The following is a 19,152-nucleotide window of genomic DNA, read 5'->3' on the forward strand; positions in this document are numbered from 1 at the left end:
GATTTCACTGCTGCACATTTCGGAAATACACATTCCAGCATGGTTTCGCAGCAGCTGAAGTGTACCACTGAGCTAATTTCTCAGCTTTTAAAGACAGTATCCGAACAAGTATTGTGATTCGGTGCCGCTATACGGCAAACTTACTTTGGGGAAACATTTCTCGGTGACACGTCACTGACCGTTACTTCTTGAACGTTACCTGGTAACCAAGTGACGGTGCTGTGACGGTCCAGCGTGGCTGAGGAAGAGGGACAGATTTTACAGACTTGAAACAAATAATACCAAGTATTTCAGTGAAAGTGGCCATAATGTCAAAGGTACAGGCAAAGAAGACAGACGCGTCTGTCAAAACAACACGACCAAATTCTTCAGAGAAACAATTCACAGCGAAAAAGAAACGGAAACAGTGGCTGGAGGTGAAGTATGTCAAGCTAAAACCTCCTCCCCAGAAGAAGGAAACCCCTAAAGTTCAGGTAAACCCGGACCCCAAACCCCCCAAAGAGGCCCAGGACTTCTCTTCTAACTGGAAAACATTACAAGAGGTGAGTAGCATATTAACAAGTTATCATGTCATATCCGTGTACTTGTTTCTGTCACGTTTAGTGCTTCCCTAAAAATTGTTCACACTTTTTCTAAACTTTCCGCAGGTGCTGAAGGTCAGTCAACCAGCAAAGAAGAAGCCCGTGCCACCAAAACACCACAATGGTGCCCTGCAGAAAAAGAGGGCTGAAGAAACCTCTTCTAAAAATGTTTCCAAGAACAATGTGTGTCCCAAGGAGACGGACACAGAGAAAAAAGTGAAGCACAAAACAGCTCCTGCCGGTGTTGTCCCCGAGGACTCTCAGGTGAACCTGAAGGTCCCAGGTGTCTCAGAGACGGAACAGCCTGCTGCTCCAAAAAGGAAAAAGGAGGGTGGAAAGTCAGACAGCGAGCAAGCAGCCAAGAAAAGTAAGCCTGCGGTTGAAGAGAGGAAACCTACAGAGTAAGTATATACAGCGCTGAATTCTGGTCACATTTAAGTCGAGAAGAATTGTGACTGCTAACTTCATCTCGTCCTGTGCTGTTGTAGGGAGGACCTTTGGTTTGATGATGTAGACCCTGACGACATTGAGGCAACAGTGGGAGCAGAGGCCGCAGAGATCATGAGGAAGAAGCAGGGCGTTCACAAGCATAAGGACACAGAGAGCGCTCTGGTCAAGGATAGAGCCTTTAAGGGGTGAGTGTGTAATGTGATGTAACAAAACACACGTGCTTCAAGAGAGTTCAGGTCACACTGATACGGATGTAATGTGACAGACAATCACAAGTTAAATTAATTGGAATGCTATCATCCAAAATTATGTTTGTAATGTCAATAAAATTGATTGCCGGGCTAAACTTACATCTTTCTGATGTAAACAGTCAAGTTGGTAACTGATAAGTCTGATACAACCTGAATGCAGCATTGGCAGCAAGCTAGCTGCAGTGTTGTTATTATGCTATGAATAGAAGATGTGCACCTTTTCTTTGAAAGGACCATGCTGGTGTTTCTGTATATTTTAGGGAATTTTACAAATGTTGCACATTTAGTTTGACTTTTTGGATAATTCACTTGTTTGCGTTCTTGGCAAGAAATAGGTGATAAGATCGATAACACTCCAGGAGTAGTGTTAATGTTCTAATTTAACTTCCTGCAAGGAAAAAGAATATTTCCCAAAATGAGCAGCCTATTTCTGTTACATTACTGCCTACCAATTTTAGATTAGTGAATGTGTTTTCTCTGCCTTCCAGACAGCGACTGGTTTCAATTTTATTTTGCAACAGCATGAACTTGTAGCTTTTCATTTGAGAGCAGGGGCTGATTTAGAAATGCCTTGTTGGAGGGGTGTTCAAGTGTGGCTTTCTTACATCTGAGCCCTCAGAAAGTGGTTTTATCACTATTACAAGCTAAGAAATGACTGTTTTCATTTTCCTAATCGTTGAAACATAGTTTGTAAATAGGAAGAAGGAAGAAGATTGGCACAAGATACAAATAGCCTGAGAAAGATAGATACTGTAGTTAGGTAAAGTTTCTGCTTTTTAGTGTTACTACTGCTACTTGGGTTACTACTAGAAAAGGTTGACATGCTTTGATGCTCAAAAACACAACAGCTTTGTATTCCTCCTCTGTCAGAAAGCGTTTGTGTACGCTCCTGTCTCTTTAAATCCCGCCTCCTGAATATGCGGTCTGCTCTGATTGGTCAGCTGGCCAATGCCTGAGCCAAGACTATTAACAACAACAGAGCGGTTGTGCTAAATGAATTCTTGTGTGCCAAACTATAGACACTAGGCAGAAATTATATGAATGTGTGACATGGTGATGTAGTGTGATGTCACAAAGTCACAGAATTAAAGCTGGGACTACTGACGAGGCGTTTCAGGATCAGTGTTTTCTGTGGAAGAGAAGAACTTCTGTATGTGCTGACTTTGGCCTTTTTATCTTTCAAGGTATTTAACATGCACAAGAACCTATGTAACACACTGAAGAAAAGGAAAAAGCACAATAGCAAATAATTTGATCATGTATGTAACAGAAACCGATACATCTCCACGGCTCTAACTCCTCAGCCAGATTGACATAGTAGTGACGACTGTCCTCTCTTATCACCCTGCTTGCTACACGCCAATCATTAGCCTCACCAGAGCTGTGGCCATCGATTGCGAGATGGTGGGAGTTGGTCCTAGGGGAGAGGAGAGCATCTTGGCTCGTGTGTCCCTCGTGAACCACTTTGGGAAATGCATCTATGACAAATACGTGAAAGCCACGGAGAAGGTGACGGACTACAGGACAGAGTTCAGCGGCATCCGACCAGAGGACATCAAGGATGGTGAGTCACGAAGGCAGCTACGATGAGAAACTGAAACAAGTTGTAAATAATTTCTTTAAAGGGTCCCTTTTGAAATAGTCTTCATGTACTGTTGTACCGTAATTTCTCATTCATGTTTTCTCTCAATGCAGGTGAGGATGTACGGACTGTGCAGAGGGAGGTGGCTGAGATCCTAAAAGGCAGAATAGTGGTTGGACATGCCATACACAACGATTTAAAGGTAGCCTGGATGAAATATCTAAGAGGAAACTGAAACAATTTTCAAAATAAATGTTAGCACTTACAAACCAATCTTCAATCTTCCTGTTTCAGATTTTACTCTTGGATCATCCAAAAAAGAAAATCCGGGACACTCAGAAGTACAAACCTTTTCAGAAGACTGCAAAGGTACCTCTACGACCCGATAGTGTCCCTGATATAATTCTCAGAATCATTGCTGTGATCTAAGTGACTATTTTCTTGTTTTTTAGACTTCTCGACCCGCACTGAGAGTCCTCTGTAGAGAAATACTCAACGTTAACGTCCAGCAGGGTGAACATTCATCCGTAAGTCGCCAAAACATCAACTTTCTCTTCTTGTTTTCGAACAGCAACACAACCACAACCATTGTACAACATCTCACACTGACCTCCCTCCTCTCTGCTGTTTGTCAGGTCCAAGACGCACAGGCCACCATGAGGCTCTACACGCTTGTGAGGAAACAGTGGGAAAAAGAGATCAAAGAAAGTCAGAAAAACAAAGACTCAGACACAAAGAATGAGCGAAAGCCCAAATTGCCCAAGACCGAGGAAAAGAAGCCCATGGGATTTTGAACTCGCAGCTGCAAGAGGAGTTTGGTGTTTTTGTTTTTGCAAACTCTATCACCACAAAAAGAGACCATTAAAAATAACAGTGAAATGAAAGATGTCCACAGGTGGGACTTTGTCAGCCTGATCTCCTGAGAGCGGACGTTTCAGGAGGTGAAAGACCTTTCGGCTGATTTAAAACACAGGAGAGATATTATTTACACTGATCCTTTCAGCCATTTCCTCCTTACATATTCCCAGACATCATTTCCCAAAATGCTATTCCCACTGGTAGGCAGGTGTTCGAATCAATCGACATCCAATATCCTCTCTGGCGTTCTCGAGAACTTGTTTTTTTGTCTGCTAGCACACAGTGTATTGTTTCTGTGTTATGGTTACATTGTTATGTTTTGTTTTTAATCATTTGATTCCTTGATGCCTTAAAAGGTGGATGTTTATGGAAGTTTGAATTAAACAAGACAACTTCTGTCTTGGAAGCTATGTTGAAATTATTTTTTTAAAGCTAGTCATCAGTGATACAGTTTTTGTGAAAGACAGAAGCGAGCTGATTCGGGTCCGATCTTACCTTAAACTGATCTCTCTAAGAAACAACATAGAATATCAGAAACCCACTCCTTTTGGATTTTTGTGCATATGCTTTTTGTGATCTGCTCTCTTTGGACCTAATGATCCACAGGATGTATGGAAGCATGTTGACGCCCGTGTAGCTATTAAAATCATCTTGCTAACGATGCTGGTGTACAACGGCATAGTTTGGACTGTTAACTCCCTCGTCGATAGCCAAAGTTGACTCTTGAGTTCCTATGTAGATCGAGGGTCCTCACAGCTGCGTATTCTTCTGCACAGGTATATATTTGGCTTTAATCCCAGTGACAGGGTGAGGGATTTCAGCTCTTTGTGTGCCCACTGTGCGTCAGTGTGATTTGCTGCCCATGTTTGATGGAGAATCTGTCCCCCTCATAGTAGGAATGAAACCTTGGTCAGGGGAGCTAGGCTCTAAATTAAGCTAAGTTATGGATCAGATCAGACTCTGGAGGTCTCAGGTGGAGGAACACTTTGTCTTTTTTCTCACAGACACACAAGAGAGGGACAGATGCCCTTCGGTTTTAGAAGGATGAACTGTCCTGATTGTTTCTGTTTCAAATGTGAGTGTTTTGTAACAGAAACGATATGGTCACAAATGTACCCAGTTGTAATATTATAAAGCATCTTAACGAATCTGCTAAGTGACTTTATATCATTACTATAATCAAATTAGCTATTATCTTACACAATCTTACTCCTGCCCTCATTTTTCTGTGGAGCTGATTTAGATTTTTTCCTCTCACTTATAAAGTCAGGACTTTAGGCTCCCTGTGTGCCAACAGTGTGTCAGTATGATTTGCTGCCCAGAAGCTGATGCACAGTGTGCCCCACATTGCTGAAATGAAACCGCCGCCCTTGGTGTGCAGCCTCCAGGCTCTAAATTAGGCTCTACAGTATACAGAGCTCGGTCGGATGCAGCGGAGGCCTCTGGCAGAGGAAAAGCAGCACAGCATGCCTCGCTTTAAATTTAAACGCAGGCATTGACTCGTGTGGATGCGTGACTTTTTGAAAATGTGGTTTTCTGTATAACAGCTGGGTGTTTTGTTACAGCTGTGTTATGACTAGTGTGTGGGAACGGCAGAGATGGTTCCTCACTGGATTTCCCACACAGAAAAGGGTTAACCTACTGTATGTAATGTCTCCTCCTAGTGGTTAAAGATTTAAAGGTATACGCCTTTATAGTAAGCATAATAAAGGCAATCACAAAACAAGAAGCTTTTTGTACGGCAGACCAGTGATCACCAACCAGGGGAGGTACCTGCAGAGATTGTGTCATGCAAAAAAATGCAAAAAGCAGTTTAAGAGCAGCCAGTTTGAAATTAAAAATAATACATTTCGAACATAGGTGGTGGTGTTGTTGAAGGGATAACTATTCCTCTACTGGGAATCTAAAGATGATTGGCAAACTAAGTCAGCAGATGATCTCAAAATTGGAATCAGCTGAAATAATTAAATTCAGAGGATGAATGCGATGAAGTTTGGGCTTCCCGTGTCTCCGTATGGAGGCCACTTTGTACGGATCTTAACCAGAAAGAACAAGTTAGAGTGTGGGGGCATGCAACACTTATGAATAATGAAAGCTAATGGCAGCCATTTAAGGACAGAGGCTTAAAGAAGAGACTCATCACGCAGCTCAGTCTGAGTTTATGAGAAGAAGGTACAGACTGCTTGCTGTAGCTGCTATAGGAAATGTATTGCTGAGAGGCCACATCTGACCATTGTTGTCATCCAGAATACCAGCATACCATCTCCTGGGGATCTAGATACATTTATACAAGAACAGAGTCCGCACACTAGATAATGCACACTAGTGTCCCTCCCCATTTACGTCAGTGTCTATGTGTGGTAACATGAACACTGATATCCTGGTTACAATGAATGTTTTGGGGTTTCCTGGTTTCGAGGAGCCTGGTTATGCTATTTTGAGTACTCTGATAAAACCTGTGGTACGTAAACACCTCATCGATGTTTCTCAACATTCTCTGTTGGTACGAAACATAAACCTGCATACAGGTGATCACAAACCTGGGTACTCCTAGAATCATGTTCAACCAGGTTTCTCATGTTTCATGAAAATACCCCGAACACCAGAATAAAGCTCAGATCCAGGATACTAATATGCATGTACACGTACACAGTGAGGGTAGACTGAATGTTCAGCAGCACCAAAAAGACCTTAAGGTTTATTCAAAACATCTGAGAGAGTGCCGAGCCTTTATTCACACTGATCTTTTCAGTCATTTCCTCATTAAATATTACCAGACATCATTTCCGGAAATGTTATTCCCAGAAGTTGTTCTTGTATTATGGTTTAAAAGTTGTATGTTTTATTTCTTTTTTTCGTTTTAAAACAAATCTCCATTTACTTCAGTTGTTCAGGAGAAGGCTGCAATGCAGTTTTGCTGTAAATCCAACTTGAGGACTGAAGAATGACTCAATTTTCATTTTTCGGGTGAACATATCCTGTAACACCACTAAACTTTTGATGCAATAAAGTTTCTTTAATCTGCCACAGCCTTTGTAATAGTTATCTGACCTTGATGCTACACCAGGAGCTGCTCAGTCACAGCTAAAAAGGAAGAAAAAAAAACAGTGTGGATGAGATGTCCTTTTGTCCCAAATGTATCTATGCTGTCATTCACCTTGACAGGTGTCAAATTTCCAGGAAACCAGGACACAGAACACAGTAATCACACGCTACAGATTGTGACCTTCAGAAAAAATGACTCCCCACTCAAGAGCACTTTATCAAAAACATGGTTTTATTGTAAAGACGTGATCTCTGAGAAATTACACAGAATTTATTAACCCACAGAGCGTTGCAGTCATCATTCATCCGCTGCGCCATCCATCCTCGTGCTGCCTGCATGGCTCCACGATGTGATGGCTCACAGGCGAGCGGAGCAGATCACGCAGAGCTCGTCTATTCAATTAGATATCGATGGCTAATTTCATTTCTGCTTAAATGAACCCAAAACATGATTCGGTCTCATCTGGCCGTACGCTTCCTGTAGTGCCTTTCGGAATGACTTTCAGGTCTGTGTTGTGATCGTATGTGATATCAGCATGAAAGAACATCATGTACAGCTGCCTGTCAAAGCTGCTGTTGCATACTGTTTGTTTGAAACTCTGGTCTCAGCGAGGCTCTGAGAACAGATAATCAAGGCTTCGGTTGCATTCTAACAATATTACAGTAATTATGTCTTTAAAAATGAATTAATTAATCAGGTAATTAGATACTTCTCGATAGTGATTTGGAGAAACCGAAGGGCCTCTTCACGGACTAGCTTGCTGGAATTTTCCTTCTAATAACTGCAGAGCTGGAAATAACTGGTTTCACAAATCTCATGATGGGACTGGAGGCATTACTGCTTCTGCTAACATGGCACTTACTGCATAATTCAATAAAACCTAGCTTACGGTCTTCCATACTACTGCCTCCAAAGTGATTAGAGTCAGTATTGACATTGGTTGTGTGGTCTGTGGGTTTTTTACACACGCAGCTCTGCCAGTTTTATGATTTGAGCGTCTTGTTTCGCACCAAAACCAATTTTATATCACCGTGCAACCGCCTTCCTCTGAACACAAAATTAAAGTTAAAGACCTGAAGATCGCTCTGGGTTTCATCAGTGACGTGGCATTTTTCATTTCTGTCCACCAAGTCGGCGGACACTGTTTTTTAGTTTAGTGATGGACAACATCAATACAGATTATTGAACCACCAGTTTCTCAGTGTCAGTCAAGTCTTCGCATCCTCAAGGCCAGCGATCCTTTGCCTTTACCCTCCAGTGTAGTCCTGGACAAATATACTGTACATGGCAGATGTTAATACAGTATAGGCTGTTTGTTTCATTTGTATAATATATACAATGTTTGGTGTCGTAGAACACTGACATTTACTGGAAATAATGGACATCATCATCACAGATGTGCTCTTTTCTCCATCAATGCGTGAGGATTTTCTTGTGACCACACAACGTCTCCTCAGGTCTGCTGCTCGCTGCTTCCTTATGCATGAGCTGCACTATGCTGCCGACAAGAGACTGGCTGTGGATGTGTCTGTGTTGACTAATGCCCACTCTTAAGACGAACAAAGTTGGACATTCAGTATTTATGCAGGTTGATGAAGAAACACTGTCAGCTACTTTCTGTGCACGCTTCCTGCTCATCTCCTCTGGTCTGCGGATGCTGAGGGTGCGTTCGCTCTAAGTTTGGTGCACAGATTGTTGCCTTCAGGAGGTGATTGATCTGCTTATTGGACATTGTCAGCTGAACATTTGAATGCTGTACATTAATTTATTATTAGACGATGCTTACAGAGCTTTGACGTGGAATTAGTGTAATGAAATGGGATGTGACGTGGAGCTCTAACTACATCGATTCATAGCTGAGTTGTTTTTAGCCATGCTAGCAGCGTGGCTCTGGTGATGGCAATGTCAGTCTTTAGATTGGTCGTTCACCCACTTTGCTCCACTAGAGCGCCATCAGGAGGTTGACTTTGTCTTTGGTTCAGACTGAAAGATCAACAACTATTGGATGCATTGCCAATATTAACGCAGCATTGTTACTGTGAGCTTGTTGATGTTAGCGTTAGTCCCTTAGCATTGCAGTGTCATGGTGGATCTGATATCACCGTGTTGGTGTTGTTCCTTGTTTCTTGTTATATTACATTTCTTTTCAGTTTTCTGTCGCTGTTTTGTTCGGTTTAGGCAACACAATTACTTGGTTATGTTTAGGAAAACATGGTTTGGGTTAAAACACACCGTTTCACAACATTAAACACATGTTTGAATTGATAACTCCTCCCATGTTGCTAACCTATGACATTACAAAAATGTGATCAGTCAGTTTCAGCTGTCCTTGACCAACAGTTCTTATGATGTTCTTGGCGACACCAACACGGCGATATCACAAAATGCACATCTTTATTGCCATTAACAAATGCTTTGATAAATTCTATACATACCGAATAAAAACTCCTACAGACTTGGCTAAAAGGGCTCTGACTACTGTTTTAACAGCTTGAATTATGTATTATGGTGTTGAGTACCAGTATAATTCTTGTGTTTGACCGATCCTTAACGGTGCTGCAGGGGTTTGGGGGGGGTTGTAAAAGAACAAGGAGTGATATAGTGCAGAATAGTTATGCAGTGTTTCCTGAGGGTGCAGAAAACAGCTCTTAATCTCACACTTGGTGGAGGTATTGGTTGGCAGCCACACAAGGTGTGACTTGGTTTCTAAATATTAAATACAACATTCATTTATCGTCTTGTGGACTGATGTGCGATCCAGAATAGCTGCCAATTCGAGCCTCCTTTGTGCTCCTCGTGCTACCAAGTGCCTCTATTTGTGTACTTATTAAGCATAATGTTCTCACTTTTCTGCTTCTGACAGCTCCCCTCCTTTTTGGATGGTCTGTCACAACACAGTCTCCCAACTGACACAATTCCCAGATTTTATCTGCCAGAATTATTGGCGGATAGTGGCTCACTGAAGAAATTAAGTGTTTTATGGGTTCTGGTAGTTCTTGTAGAGGAAGGTGCAGTGGCTCAGTGTTTTTGGAGCCTGTTCATGTGTTTTATTCTTCAGTCTGAACACATGCGAGTGTGGTGGTCCGGAGCCTCTGTGGCTCTTACTGTAGCTTGTATTCGTCTTCTCTTTCGATAATGGTCAAATTCTTCCTATGAAGCAGCTTTTTAAACCGTTAATCTCTCCTGTCCTGATTACAAAAGCTCTTTTTAAAAAAACTGCCATCTCATTGTCTCTCCTTTACTCATCCTCGCTCGGTCTGTCTGCACTTTGCTTTCACAAGAACATTTTGTGGTCAAAGGAAAATGCTACCAGCACCTAAGCAATAGCCCTTTGCCCTTTTACTACTGTTGTAATTTTCATGAGGCGATGTTCGATGAGTTTCCTGTCCATAAGTGCATCAGCCCACCGACAGTAACCGTAACGTCCAAATAACAAGCCATGTTTTTATTTTCACATTAGCCTTTGACACGTACAGCTCTTTAACAGACTGAAACAATCCATTTTTTTTAGTGCAGCAGCTTCAGCATTTCATTGATGTAGTGACATTTTCCCAGATAGCTGTGCCTAAACAGTGTCTCCTCCTCCTCCTCCTCCTCTCATGATTATCATTATCATCATTACAGCACATATTACTCCTCACTCCATCATATAACCCACCTGCTTCTCTTGCCCACCACATGACTGCTGATGTCAGCCAAGCCAGAGAGTCAAAGCTGGGAACCTGTAGACAAAATGGTGTTTGTGCGTCCGTCCAGCAGAGTGAGCATGTGTGGGCAATGTGGGCTAAGTGGGGGAGAAGAGGAGGGGGGGAGGGAGAGAGGAAAAAAGAGAAAGCGCCAATTAAACAAATGCCAATAAATCAACACAATCGTTCCTCTTATAGCTCTGCCGCGTGCGCGTTCCCCCCCCCCCCCAGCATATGTATTTATGAAGTTCAGCAGCCATATGAGAAATTAGCCTCTGTATCCACCGGGGTCCTCCCACCCCTCTGTCTTGTTCTCTAATCCGCCCACATGTATCGTCTGAGGAGAAAAAAAAAAAAAATAGTGCAGAAGGTGACGCTCCTCCAAAGGAACAGAGAGAGGCACAGAGAGGGAAAGGCAAAGAAAGAGCGAGGTGTCTACAGGCTGCATCTCCATTGAAAAAACATTTTGGCAGAGGTGGGAGACAGAGGAAGAGCTGAATGGGTAGCTGCGCCCTGCGCCTGGAAGCGTAGAGACACTGTAACAAAGGCTGGCAATTATTTTTGGCAATAACAAAGAGGTGGGAGAGGAGGAACACAACAACAACAACAACAACAACAAAATAACAAGGCAGCTTTTCTGGGGGACTTCTGCTTCATTTTCATCCGAAAAAAAGACTCATCCACTTGCCATCATCAGCATGACCATAAAGCTATAAGTAACACAGCGGCGCGTCTTTAAAAAAAGAAAAGACAACAACGAGATTTCCAGCAACAGACGCGCGCAATCCCATTCTCATTTATTATAATCGCGTCAGCCGAGTGCCTGCGAGAAAAAAAAACTGGATATACTCTCTGAGAAACCCTAAGAAAAAGAGCGAGCTAACAAAGAAAACTACCATTTTGATTGATTCCTCTTTCACCCCCCCCATCTTCTTCTTCTTCTTCTTTAAAACACCCAAAAACCCAAAACAGCTTCATGTGCGTGTTTCTGCACGCGCTCGAAACGAACCTGAACCGAAAGCAAGTGAGTATGAACCGTGTCTGTGTGTGTGTGTCTGTGTTTTGGTGGCTTTTCTTCTGCGTTTTTCAGCCCCGTCTAACAGCAGGGCATCTACTGGGCAGCTCTGAAACAAGAGAGGATACGGAGGAGAGGAGAGGAGAGGAGGAGAGGAGGGGGGTGGGATATTAACACGGCGTCTAGCCTGCATTCAACAAGTATCGTTTAATCCACATTAACTGCCGTTTTTCAGCCTCGTCTTGTCTTCGGATCGCTGTCCTTTTAAGGGGATCGTGTGAAAATTCAACCTGTTCGCTGTGATTTTTTGGTTTTGTAGCCTGATTTCAGCGGCCAGACTTGATTTATCCACTGAAACGGCTCGTTTTTCCCGTTCAAATCCGAGCACTCCTCGTTGCACGAACGGTGGGTGTTTCCCCCCCATGCACACCGCTGGATCAGAGCAGTTTCATGCCTCTGAGGGGAGTGTGTGTGTCAGTGTGTGTGTGTGTGTGTGTGTGCATTCCTCTCGGCATCATTTCGTGTCTGTCTGCACGAGTTCCCGTGTGTGTGCGTGTTGCTCTCTGCTTGTTTTTACGCATGCTTTTGTTTCACTTGCATGTGCCCTCTCAGTGTGTGTGCGTGCGTGTGTGTGTGTGTGTGTGTGTCAGGGCCTGAAATGGAGGTTTGGTAAAGAAACCATAGGAGGAAGATGAGGAAGAGGAAGAGGGTGAGAGGGCTGACACACAAACGCACGCACGAGAGAGGAGGAGGGAGAGAGGAGGTGTGAGGAAGATGGCACTGGAGCGTAACCACAGGAAGGACACGGCCTCGCAGAGATCTCATCCAGGAAGTCTAAAGGGGGAGTTAAATGTCTAGACGTGGTCTTCTTCTTCTTCTTCTTCTTGCCCCATCTGCATTCCGCTGCATCACACACACAAACTCTCCAGTTTCATAACGCCTCTTCTTCCTCCACTTCTCCTCTTCCTGGCAACCTCGAGCTCCAGCGTGCTCCTCATCTCTTCCCCCCCCCTCTGGGAACTCTCTCTCTTCCCTCTCCTTCCCTCAATTCTGCATTATAAATCTACAGCCGATGCTATTTTTAGATTGAGGGTAACCCAGAAAACACCCCTTCGATTTTAGCAAAAAAAGAAAACCTCCACTGGAGAAGGTGGCGTGCTGTCAGCGGATGTGATTGGTGGAGTGGTGATGGGGCTCAGGGAAGAAAAAAGGAGGGCGCTGCTGTTTAAGCAAAGGGGGGAATAGATCTATTTCGAGGCTGTGATTGAATTACGCATCTGTCGTGTCCAGGGTGTGTGTCTCTGACCCTTCCTCTCTCCTTGGCCGTGATCTCTCTCATCTCATCTCAGCAGCTTCAGGGAACTTTCCCTCCATCCTCCATCCTCCATCCTCCATCTCAAGCTTTTTTTTTTTTGGGTTTCTTGACCTTGAGGCTTCACCTTTCATTCCTCCTCTCTCCTCCCCTCCTGTTGAGGCTCTAATCTGCGACCTCGCTGCACCTCCTCTGTGTATAATCGCCGGCTGTAGTTCACAGGTCAGGTGTCAGCGCGCACTAATACCTCCTCCTCCCGTTCAGTCCGTCTGGTCCCACAGCGCTGCCGGATCATAATGGTCCTAATCATGCAGGAAGGGCCGCGTCATTAATTAGGAGCAGACAGGTTGAGATGACCTCAGAGAGAGTCTGAAGGTGTGAGGGGGTTAAAGCTATTTGCTCCTGATGCAAACACTGAGGGATATTAGTTCAGATTCATCCACGTCCAAAAATAGAGCTCCTTTCCCGACATGACACACTATCCCATGGCTTTTCTCCCCACCCCGCCTCCTCTTCCTCCTCCTCCTCCTCCTCCTCCCTGCGCTCACAGTGCTGTTTCGGGATTTTTTTCTGACCTCTCTTTCACCAATCACCGCTCCTTCACCACCTCTTCCTCCATCACATCTACCGTCATGAAATAAAAAATAAAAATCATGTTATCCTCCTGTGGTGAAGGAAGGATTTTTTTTTAGTCATGGACACTAGCTGAGCTCTCACGGCTCTGTTACAGGCTTCACTTCTGCTAGACTATTCCTGAAAATGGCCTTATGTATTAATCATCTCCAGCCGGCTAAAAGGAGAAAAACCAGGAGCACATGATTCTCATGAAAAAAGTAGGATGGAGCAGCAGCAGCAGCAGCTTCCAAGGGTGGGGGTGCTGGTGGAGGTGGAGGGAGGGTCGACTGTCCAATATGCACGAGGCTCGAGACCCCCTGAAGGGGTGTGTTGTTGCTGCAGTGTGTGTGGATTGGTCAGCCCCCGGAGATCTCCTCGCTGGTGTTGCTGAGTGGAGGAGCTGCCTCCGGTAGATTGGCCATTTCCTCTCTGCTTGCTTAATTGATTGGCTATTTAATTCATGTTTTGGGAATTGGCCGCTGGTGAGCTTTATTATGATGAGAAATACCCTCCCCCCTCCTCCCCCCCTCCCTCCCTCTTGTCTCAGAGCGACTGCTGCCTGGCCTCCCTCCCTCTCGATCCCATTCATGATCCTCTTTTCATTGTTGTTCTTCTTCGTGTGCCGCCTTCCTTCCTCACACGCACCTGATCTGGCTCTTCTTCTCTCGTCCTGGCACAGTTACGCCAGGAGGTGCAATGACAATTTGGAGGGAGGGAGGGAGGGAGGGGAGAGGGGAGGACAGCGTGTGGTGTGACACCGCACTAAAAGGGGAGGTGACCGCAGTGCTTTATTCCACGCGCTGCTGCAGTGCCTCGCTTTCTCCTGTTGGGGTCTCCTCGACACTGGGGTGTGCACGAGAGAGGAGAGGAGAGGAGAGATGAGGGGGAGAGGAACGAGGAAAGGAGGCAGGGAGGGAGGTGATATGGGTGGAACAGCGTGAAGCCTTGTGGTTACATCCTTTGATGAGGTAGCGGGTGGGGGGAAAAAATGGCTGCGCACCAGAAACACATACGTAATTTGTGCTATCTCCCTCTCTCTCTCTCTCTCTCTCTCTCTCTCTCACACACACACACACACACACACACACACACACACACATTACACACTCGCCTCCTTCTCCCCCCCCAGAGCTCAGCTGCATGTCCCTTTCACATCCCTACACTTGTTTTCCTTCCTCTCCTCCTCTCTCCTAATCACTCCTCTCTTATTGGTGATATAACACACCTCTCTCTCCCTCCTCACACACACACACACACACACACACACACACACACACACACACACACACACACACACACACACACACCTTTGCAGCCATTCAGGTGCTATCCTGAGCCACTGCAAGGTGTTTTTCTTCCCTCCCCTTTTCTCCCCCTCTCTTTCCTTCGCCTTCCCATCCTCTCCATCTCCATCTCCCTCTCATCTCTCCCTCCCCTCTGTGATTGGTAAAGGTTTTTTTTGCTTTTTCTGCCAGGGTCTGTTCCGCATAGTCAGCACTCCTCCAAATTCCTCCCTCTCCTTCCCTCTCCTCTCCTCTCCTCTCCTCTCCTCTCCTCTCCTCTCCTCTCCTCTCCTCTCCCTCTTGTGTGCGCTCTCCTCCCCTCCCCCCGGTTACTGCTGCTGGTACCTCACAGTCAATGCATCCCATAATCCCGCGCTCCCTCCCCCCTCTTGCTGCAGTGTTTCTGCTAATATATATTAGCGTCAGTGCAGGCTTCGTGCGCGAGCTGGTGTGCACGAATGTTCCTCTCCCTTCGGCCCCGTCCTCCTGATCTATCAGTCCAACGTAGAAATCATCTCCTCTCATGATCATTAAGCCTCATTTCTGCTCATTTCTCTGCCTGTTTGTTGCAGCCAGGTGAGAGTATGCGTCTCCCTCCTCCCTCCCTTCCTCCCCTCCTCTCGCTTTCCTTCCCCTGGTGTGAGTGCAGTGGTGAGGCAGTAGTAGCGGGGTGGCGCAGGACATGGTGGCCGAGGCAGGAAATGCTGCAGCGGAGAGAAAGAGAGGTGGTGGTGGAGATTGTTTCTCCTCTCTGCTCCCTCTCTGCTCAGTTTCTAGCCTCTTCCTCATGCGTACTCCGGATCTTCCTCCATTTTGCACCTCACCTTCTGGAGCTTCAGCCCCTCCTCCTCCTCCTCCTCCTCCTCATGCTGGCTGTCCCCCCCTCTTTGCTACTCTTTTTTTTTTTTTGCTGAGGCTGGCTAGATGTGCTTACCTTCCCCCCCTTTTAAGCCCAAACCCTGAAACTGCGGACATTCTCCCGAAATGCAACCAGAGAGATCTGAAGATGACTTTTTGTTTGAAATTGTAATTAGTTTTTGGGGCTGCAGTTAACCTCCAAATTTGCTTTAACGCGTGAAATAATGCTTAAGTAAAATTTCAAAATCAATAATCTTACCACACACGACTCGGAGGGCACAAAAAGGCACTTAACCACAGTTACAGACTTGTGGCTGTCCGTGTATGAAATATTCAGCAGTTCACCAATAAGACACGGGTGTGAGGTAGAAGTGAGAGGCGCAGAGTTACAAAGTGAAGTCCAAGAAAGAAAGAAAGAAAGAAAGAAAGAAAGAAAGAAAAAGGGTCATCTAAGGGATAAAAGTTTCTCAGGGAGATCACAGGAGCTGCTTCTGGAAAGTTTCGCGTCCTGTCAGAGGAGAGTTTGTCCCAGAGAGAGAGGGGGAGAGAGGGGGAGAGTGAGCGCCGCTGTCCATGGTGCTGAAATACAATCCATCCCACAACAGGAGCGGTTCCTGCTGGACAGCCCCGCAGGCTGAGGCTGACTCTCTTCACACTCTCCCCGCCTGACCTCACTTCTAAACTGTTCAGTTTTAGATGCGAGTCGAATTAAACCGATTTTTGAGAGTTTTTGCGGCACAGATTCAGGCTCAAACCACTCTGGAGGAATGATGCAGTACAACTCTCAAACTCAGGAGTGCAGGATTTTTTTTTTTTTTTTTGTCAAGCAAGCAGATTTGATGCTCCTGCAGCAAAGACACGTCCTTTTTAGTTTTTGTCACACAGCGCTAAGAGATTTGTGTCGTGGGATATCCATGCAGTAGCCTCGGTCTTAGTAGTATCTTACCTTGTGGTAGTGTTAAGTCTTTTTCCAGGATCTCCAAAAAGTAAATACAGAGAGAGAAAAAAAAAAGTCAAAACAAAAACCAGAAAAAGGCAAAGAAACTTAAACTCAACAGAAGATCTGAAGAGAAAAGAGAGACAGCAAACTTTTCCACCGAGCAAAAAGTTGTTTCTGCAGGTTTAAACAAGTGCAGTGAACCGATGAAAACAAGAGTGAACACAGGGAACAAGTAGGGAAAAGAGAAAAGACTGCAGTGTCCTACATGGAGGGAAGCAAAAGTCTGAGTGGGGAGAAGAAGAAGAGGAGAGAGTTGACCCAAAGTGAGGAGACTTTGGGAAAGGGGGACCGAATGGGACGGGAAGGACGAAAAAGGGGGGAGAAATGGGAGAATGATGCATTAGGGTAAAATGAAGTGAGGGGGGAAGGAGAGAGGACACTGGAATCGGGATATGTTGCGAGAGGGAGGAAGAGGAAGAAGAAATGAAGCCCTGATTCTCCTCCTTCAGTGAAATGTGACTCCTTTATGCGGAACATGAGAGCGGACGAGGGAGAGAAAGTGAGGCAGGGAGAGAGAGAGAGAGAGAGAGAGAGAGAGTGTAGTAGGAGGGAAGGAGAGAGGGGGAGGGCCAGTGAGAGCTGGGAGAGGAGGAGGAGGGGGGGAGGAGAGAGTGGTGCATTTCTTTGAATAGAGGAAAAAGGTTAACAACATAGACACGGTGCATGTATGGGCTGAACGCGTGTCTCTTTTCTGAAGCGTCGTGAGCCTCCCTGATGGGGAGGCAGCTCGCGGGCGAATCATCTGACCTCGCCGGCAGAAGAAGGAGAAGGAGAGGGAGAGCAAATAACTCTGGCTTTTTACTGCAGCAGAATTCATTCACTTTTATAGTGCACTCTCCTTTTCGATGCCTCTCCTCCTCCTCCCCCTCCTCCCCCTGCACACTCTCTCCTCAACCCCCTTCTTCCATTAACAGGGGGAGAGACTGTAGCTGCTCCTGCATCCCACTTCTTCTCCCTCCATCTCTCTCCCATTGTTTCCCTCATTGTTCTGTCCTTTTCGTTCCATAAACAGATTTCTTCAACCCTCCACATGTCTTTACACACACACACAGTGCATGGGAGAGGTGGCAGAGGGATGCATTGACATAATTGTGCATCGCATGAGTCTCAGTTGCGGTCGGAGGGGGCTGCAGCAGTGTGTGTAGCACGCACATAGGCTGATTGAGGAGATCTAACATTAGTACGGACACTGCACTCTCGGGAGGCAATTAACACACACACACACACAAACACACACACATGGTGCTGCGCCACCTTACGTCAGAGAGGCATTCTCAGGGAAGGGGGGAAGCAGACTGGAGATGGATCCCCAGTTTTCTCCTCCTGGGGGTGGCCAGAGCAGGGTTTCAACAGCAAGGTGGGGTGGGGAGGGATGCTGGCAGGTCTCAGTGGCCTCATTAGGGAGAGGATTTGCATGCAACCGGATCAATTTAGTGATTCTTGAGGAGAGCATGCAATTGTGGTTGGAGGAGGGGGTGAGGATTGGGACCCCCCCCCCCCCTCCCCTTGACTCTGGGGGTATCTTCTGTCATCACTGAGAGGATGCTGACTCATGAATGCGCTCAAAGACACCTGTTTTCATCCAAGTTGAAGGCGTGTTTGCACGCCAGGATGCCGCGTGTCAAAAGAGAAACTTGCCTGCCTGTCTGATGCACTCCCCCTCCCCTCCCCTCCCCTCCCCTCCCTCACCCACTGCACCTGCACAAGGTCATTTTTCTTCGCGCCCCTTTCCCACCAGCTGATTATCAAGTGAATAACTGCACAACGCAGCTGCTCATCAAAGCGTGTGGTTCTTCGTCTTTTCTGTATTGCAATGTTGATAATCCACATCTATGTCTCCCTTCTGCTAAAATTTCTGCCCTTTTTTCTCTCCCCGCAGACTCCTCAGACTCCTCCCTCCTCCTCCTCCCTTCGGTTTCTCTCATCCTCTCCCTCCCCCCCGGTCCTCTATGCTCAGTTCGGTGTGTGTATCCTCTTTCAAAGGGCGCAAGGGTGGGAACAAGTCGTCCAACAAAGCATGTTACAGCGCAGACATGACTTGTCCGTCGGAAAGCGAGAAAATCGTGATAAACTGCGGGGGGGTGCGGCATGAGACCTACCGGAGCACCCTAAAAACGCTGCCCGGTACCCGCTTATCGTGGCTCACCGAGCCGGACGCGTTCAGCAACTTCGACTACGACCCCAAATTAGACGAGTTCTTCTTCGACCGCCACCCGTCAGTGTTTTCCTTCATCCTCAACTATTACCGCACCGGGAAGTTGCACTGTCCCAACGATGTGTGCGGCCCCCTGTTCGAAGAGGAGCTGGCCTTCTGGGGCATCGACGAGACGGACGTGGAGGCGTGTTGCTGGATGAATTACCGGCAGCACCGGGATGCGGAGGAGGCGCTGGACAGCTTCGAGACTCCAGAGCCGGACGCGCCGGACGACGACCCGGCGCTGGGCGGCGCGGACGGGGACTTGAAAAGACTGTGCATGCAGGAGGACGCGAGGAAAGCCGGCTGGTGGAAAACCTGGCAGCCCAGGATATGGGCTCTGTTTGAAGACCCGTACTCCTCCAAATACGCCCGGGTGAGTTCCCCCCCACGTCTCTCCTGGAAGGGACCAACTTGTTTC

General features: G+C 46.2%; 1 protein-coding gene and 1 pseudogene across 2 annotated transcripts in view; both read left to right on the forward strand.

Moving 5' to 3' along the window:
- The first annotated feature begins 6 nt into the window (after positions 1-6).
- rexo4 (REX4 homolog, 3'-5' exonuclease) lies at positions 7-6,747 on the forward strand. Its single transcript, XM_084341454.1, has 8 exons — positions 7-542; positions 648-982; positions 1,070-1,216; positions 2,653-2,846; positions 2,978-3,066; positions 3,159-3,233; positions 3,317-3,391; positions 3,500-6,747. Exons 1-8 carry the CDS (start codon positions 309-311, stop codon positions 3,656-3,658), a joined length of 1,308 nt encoding a protein of 435 aa, XP_084197580.1. The 5' UTR covers positions 7-308; the 3' UTR covers positions 3,659-6,747.
- Positions 6,748-10,816: 4,069 nt separating this feature from the next.
- LOC311249981 (voltage-gated potassium channel KCNC1-like) overlaps positions 10,817-19,152 on the forward strand; it is a 54,251-nt pseudogene continuing 45,915 nt past the window's right edge. Inside the window, exons 1-2 of the transcript XR_014624934.1 lie at positions 10,817-11,478; positions 18,417-19,107. The product of XR_014624934.1 is annotated as a voltage-gated potassium channel KCNC1-like (transcript). The remainder of the gene's footprint in view (positions 11,479-18,416; positions 19,108-19,152) is intronic.

Source organism: Pagrus pagrus (genome assembly GCF_965226575.1).
Source record: "Pagrus pagrus genome assembly, chromosome: 21".
NCBI classification, from domain to species: domain Eukaryota; kingdom Metazoa; phylum Chordata; class Actinopteri; order Spariformes; family Sparidae; genus Pagrus; species Pagrus pagrus.

Bases quoted from the DNA above. Each gene is read 5' to 3' on its own strand.
- rexo4 (XM_084341454.1), top strand. From the start codon at position 309: ATGTCAAAGGTACAGGCAAAGAAGACAGACGCGTCTGTCAAAACAACA. The intron at 1,217-2,652 runs GTGAGTGTGTAA...GCCAATCATTAG, and splicing joins AAGGATAGAGCCTTTAAGGG to CCTCACCAGAGCTGTGGCCA. The intron at 3,234-3,316 runs GTACCTCTACGA...CTTGTTTTTTAG, and splicing joins CTTTTCAGAAGACTGCAAAG to ACTTCTCGACCCGCACTGAG.